The sequence below is a fragment of the Elephantulus edwardii genome, unplaced genomic scaffold (genome assembly GCF_000299155.1).
Source record: "Elephantulus edwardii isolate Elephantulus edwardi_28Jun2011 unplaced genomic scaffold, EleEdw1.0 scaffold00064, whole genome shotgun sequence".
Taxonomy (NCBI): Eukaryota; Metazoa; Chordata; class Mammalia; order Macroscelidea; family Macroscelididae; genus Elephantulus; species Elephantulus edwardii.
The window spans coordinates 897482-902051 of NW_006399814.1; the positions used below are offsets into that span (position 1 = coordinate 897482).

At 59.6% G+C, this 4570-nt stretch overlaps 1 protein-coding gene and 1 pseudogene across 1 annotated transcript in view; both read right to left on the reverse strand.

Annotated features, from left to right (window-relative positions):
• LOC102846652 overlaps positions 1–168 on the reverse strand; it is a 5874-nt pseudogene extending 5706 nt beyond the window's left edge.
• Positions 169–3898: 3730 nt separating this feature from the next.
• The window catches only part of TRABD (TraB domain containing), a 5882-nt gene continuing 5210 nt past the window's right edge, over positions 3899–4570 (reverse strand). The window contains exons 8-9 of the mRNA XM_006888113.1: positions 4219–4330; positions 3899–4076 (exon numbers count right to left, since the gene is read on the reverse strand). Coding sequence (XP_006888175.1) covers positions 3899–4076; positions 4219–4330 — 290 coding nt within the window. The remainder of the gene's footprint in view (positions 4077–4218; positions 4331–4570) is intronic.

The following is a 4570-nucleotide window of genomic DNA, read 5'->3' on the forward strand; positions in this document are numbered from 1 at the left end:
CTCGCGCAGCGCGCGGTTGTCGAAGCGCAGCCCCGCCAGCCAGCGCGGCGCCGACTCCATGGCCGAGGCCGAGGCCGAGCAGGGCGCGCGGCGGCGGCGGCCAAGGGGCAGCGACACCGTACGGGTGGCCGCGAGAGAAGACCCGAGCGCAGCTCTGAGCGCCGCCATTCGCGGCGCCTCTGCCCGGAAGTCCCGCCCTCCCGGCCGAAGCACGACCCGAGCCAATCGCAGGAGGGGCGGTGCCGCAGCCACGCCCACCGACTCTGGGTCCTTATTGGCTGCGCGGTCTGTCTGTTCCCTGGCTTTGCGGCCCGTCTGACTTGCACTAGTGGAGGTCCAGACTCTGATGCAGTCACAAGCAGCCAGGGGCTGATGGGGACAGTGGGGCCACTGTTGAGGGTGACCATTACGGGGGCAGCCACAAGCGACAGCCTGACAGTGACTAGTCTGTGCGTGACCTCTAGGAGAGGGTGGTGTGCTCAGCGGTGTCCCCAAAGTTCCACGAGGGAGCTTGGACTCAAGGAGTGAGCCATGGTCAGCAGACAGGAAGGAGGATGTGCTGCGAGTCCGCCCTACAGTCCAGGGACAGATGAGGCTAGCTGGGTCCAAGGTCTGGTGGTGTCCTTGGTGGTCACAGGGTCCTTAGGGGGCATGTCACTCGGTCACATCCCACTCTTGAACCTAGGTCGGACTGGGGAGCCCCTTAGCTCATGAGTGTCTGCTCTGCGGTCCACAGGCCACCTCAGAGGTCCAGCCCAGGACACATGTGATAGTTTTAACTATCCAGCAAGCCAGCGTAGGGCAGCGTCCTCTTCATTCGAGAAGGCATCCCACAAACAGTGGGTGTATGGTCCTCCTCCTTTATCCATTCCCAGGGACCATAGTTATCAGCCTGCTTCCTCATCTGTGAGCCAGTCTGGCTGTGGCCATATGATAGTGACCAGGGTGTGAGGGCGGGACACACCGACCCTGCCCTGACCTGTAAGAAGGGCTCAAGGGCATCACAGCTTGAACTTTTAAAAAGTCAGATGTCAGATGTGCGGCCCCTGGAGGGAATGTTAGAACAGGGAGGTTGTGCATATGCACAGCACGGTGTAGTGCAGGGTCTGAGGTCTGGACCCTGGAAACCAGTGCAGGCACATTGGGTCCCTTTTGTGCTGTGGCCTCAGCCCGTCAAGGTCAGCCTGGGTACAGTTGCTGTACCACCAACCAGTACCCATGAGCTCAAGGCTGCACCTGAGGATGGTGCGGCCACAGTCCAGGTAGGGTGTGCAGGCATGGGGATAGGAGTCCTGCCCTCCTTGTCACCAGTCTCCATCCCCTTACGCGCAGGTGCCATGGGTAGCTTGGCTCACTGACCACTGATGCCCTTCACCATCGGGCTTCGGGTTGGTAAGACCATGGGAAGCCCTTGGAACCTTTCAACAGAGCCAGAGGTCGCTTGGAGGGGGGCAGCAGCTCTAATGTCCTGGGGCACCTGGGCAAAGGAAGCTCTGTCACCATGCCATGACACAAGGCACCTGGTGTTTGTGGGCTGGTATGGCCGCAGTAGGAGTGTCTTACCAAGTCACCCTGATCCAGCCTTCTCTGTCCACAGATTACAGGCTGTGCCCCTCTAAATGCTCATTTATTTACTTAAAAAATTCAGTCCACAGGGAGTTCTGATGGCCTAGTGGCAAGAAGCTGTGCTGCAATCCCTAAGGTACGCGGTTCGAACCCACCAGATGCTGGAGGTGGGGGGGGGTATTAAATCCTGGTGGTTTTTCTAGGTGTGAGTGCCAAGTAGCACTAGGAAATCTCAACACTAGGCTCCTAGGAGCCCCGCCCTGCTGTTCCCCACCAGGCTCTGGGCTAGTAGCCCTGGACACATGGCCAGCACATCAAGTCCCTCAGTGACATGCACTTAGGTGATCCGTGAGCTCTGTGGACCTGAGCACGGAATGTGAGTCTGACTCTAGGACACAGGTGATTTAGTCACCCCAAGTGCTGCTCTGGGCTTCCTCCATGAAGAGTGTTATGTAGACCCTGGTCTGAGGTGATCACTCAGCACGGCATGCTGCCTCCCATGGGCTGGATGACATACACATGGGTGGACACTCCCAGGCTGTCCATCAAGATCTGAGAGTAGCCCCTCCCTGCAGGGATAGGGAGCCCACCCACATGCCCTCAGGTTCTGGGGCAAATGGAACCCCCACCTCAAAGGACACATCTCCACAACTCAGTAGGCAGGCAACTCCAGGACCCAGCCCAGCAGGTGGGCCAGCCCTGTCTGTCCTCAGCAGTATAGGCCTCTTTCTCACCCCTAGACCTTCCTCCTGGAGTCCACCAGCATGGTGCTGCCTCCATCTTCCACCTTTCAGCTCTAGACAGTGCTTCCTGCCAGCAGTCCAGCAGGAGTCTGGGGGTCTCTACCAGCCTTGGGGCTGCCCCTCCCAATACTCAGGCAGGCAGCAGGACTTGATCACCTAGCCTTTGTCCCTCCTCCCCAGGTGATGCTGAGGTGCAGCTGACTTTCATAGGGCTCAGTGACCCTAGAACTTTAAAGGACAGGACAGGTTGGTTCCTCTCCCTGCCCTCTATCCACCTTGGGGCTGCAGTGTCACAACTGTGATCTGCAGAGACAGAGGCAGTCAGGGAGGTGGGCCCTCACCAATGTGTGATGGGGCACCAGGGCTAGGCCTGTGGCAGAGATGTAGAACAGGAAGGCAGCAGGACACAGGAGGCCAGGCTTCCTGAAGGTGTGGACATGGCAGTGTCCTCCAGCTGTCAGCCGAGCTGGCTTCCCCTCTGCCCCTCCCACAGGTGTATGCTAAGGCAGTCAGAGGCTTGGCATGGGTTGCCCTGAGGTCTGGCAGAGTGGACTGGTGGTCATGTGTGCCCAGGGAGGTCAGCCCTTTGTGATTTAAGTGCCATTTCTAACATATTTCACCAGGCAAGTTTTCCAAAAGTAGACTTTAATTTTGCAATGAAAGTGCATACTGTGTATGAATGACGTGGGGGAATGGCTGGGGCAAGACCCCCCCTATATCCCCCAGACTTGATTTGGTTCAACAATGAATCAACAGTTCCCTCATGGCCTGCCCTCTAGCTGCCCATGGATGCTTCATGAACAAGATCCCAGGAGAGACAAGGCTGGTGCTGTGACCCCAGACACCCCCAGGGTCAGCTGCCTGCAGTAGGCACCCAGCAAGCTCACCCCTCATGCTCCGCCAAGCCCAGCACTGAGCAGCCCTGTGGAGGGACCGCTGGCTAGCCCCACAGGACCCAAACAAGACTCCCTCACTGTCCCAACCAGATTTAAGGCTCACGTTTCCAACATCTGCTTTCCTGTTTTGTCTATGTTAAAATTACCTGAGCAAGAAATTGTCATTTTAAAAAGCCAAGGCCATGGGCACTATCGGCAGATGTGCCATCAGGGCCACTGCTGGCCAAGTTGGTTGGCGCGGGGTGGCGCCTCTCAGCCTGCCCTTCCCAAACGTGCCTGGCCTGGAACCCTGGAGGGAACCCTGCAAACCAGGCCCTGCTGGTGGTTCAGAGCCCCCAAGGCTGAGTACCACCAGAAGGCACAGTGAGGTGGGGGCCAGCGGCAGCCCAAATGCCCTGTGGCTTCAGAGCTAGAAGCTGGGGCAGCGCCACAGCTGGGCCTTGTCACCCCCCCCTCCACCCCATGCCCTGAGCATGGCCTCCTGTGTGCAGGGCTGCAGGGAGCCTGGGCTCGGAACCCCTCTGTCAAAAGGGCTGGGACTGGTGAGGCCTCAGTGATGGGAAAGGCAGGTCAGCCTGGGCCAGGCCCTGCAGGTAACAAGAGGCTGGCTGCCCAGTGCCATTCAGGGGCTGGCACCCACCACACCTGGGTAGTGGGCACTCGTAGCACTCGGTGGGGCCGGCCAGCCGCCCCCTACTTCATGGATAACATGGTGGACACTCTCTGAAGACAGTTCTGAGCCCCAGGCAGTGTGAGGGCCAGGCTTGCTGTGCGGCGGCCCAGCCAGTAGAGGCTGTAGCCCACCAGGCCGAAGAAAGTCGCTTTGACCACCACCCGGGCCACTCGGCTGGAGAAGGAGGGTGGCGGCACGCTGAAGAGGGGGACAGGCAGCTGTAGGTGTTGCTCCCTCAGCCAGGCCCCTGTGGGGGTCTGCCCTGCCTAGCACCACCTCCCCGAGGTCAGCCCTCTCCCAGGCTCCCTCTCCTCCCCTGCCCCAGCCCTGCCCCACTCACGTCATGATCTCTTGGATATTAAGCTCCGTGCTCCAGTTCTTCTCGATGCCAGGCACATGGCCCATGCCCACTACACCCACGACCACTGATGGGACGCACTTCCTGGGCTCAGCTATGGGGAAGGGAAAGGTCACAGCCAGGGCCCCTGCTCTGAACCCATGACCCCACCACAAAAGGCGTGGCATCTGCAGACACTGCCCTCTCCCTTTCCTGTTCCATGCCCCTTACCCCAAATCCTACCCCAACCTCTTACACTGAGCCCCACTCCTCACTCTGAGGCCCCGCCTCCCACACTGAAACCCACCCCTGAGGGCCCGCCTCCTACACACTGAACCCCGCCTCTCTCCCTGAG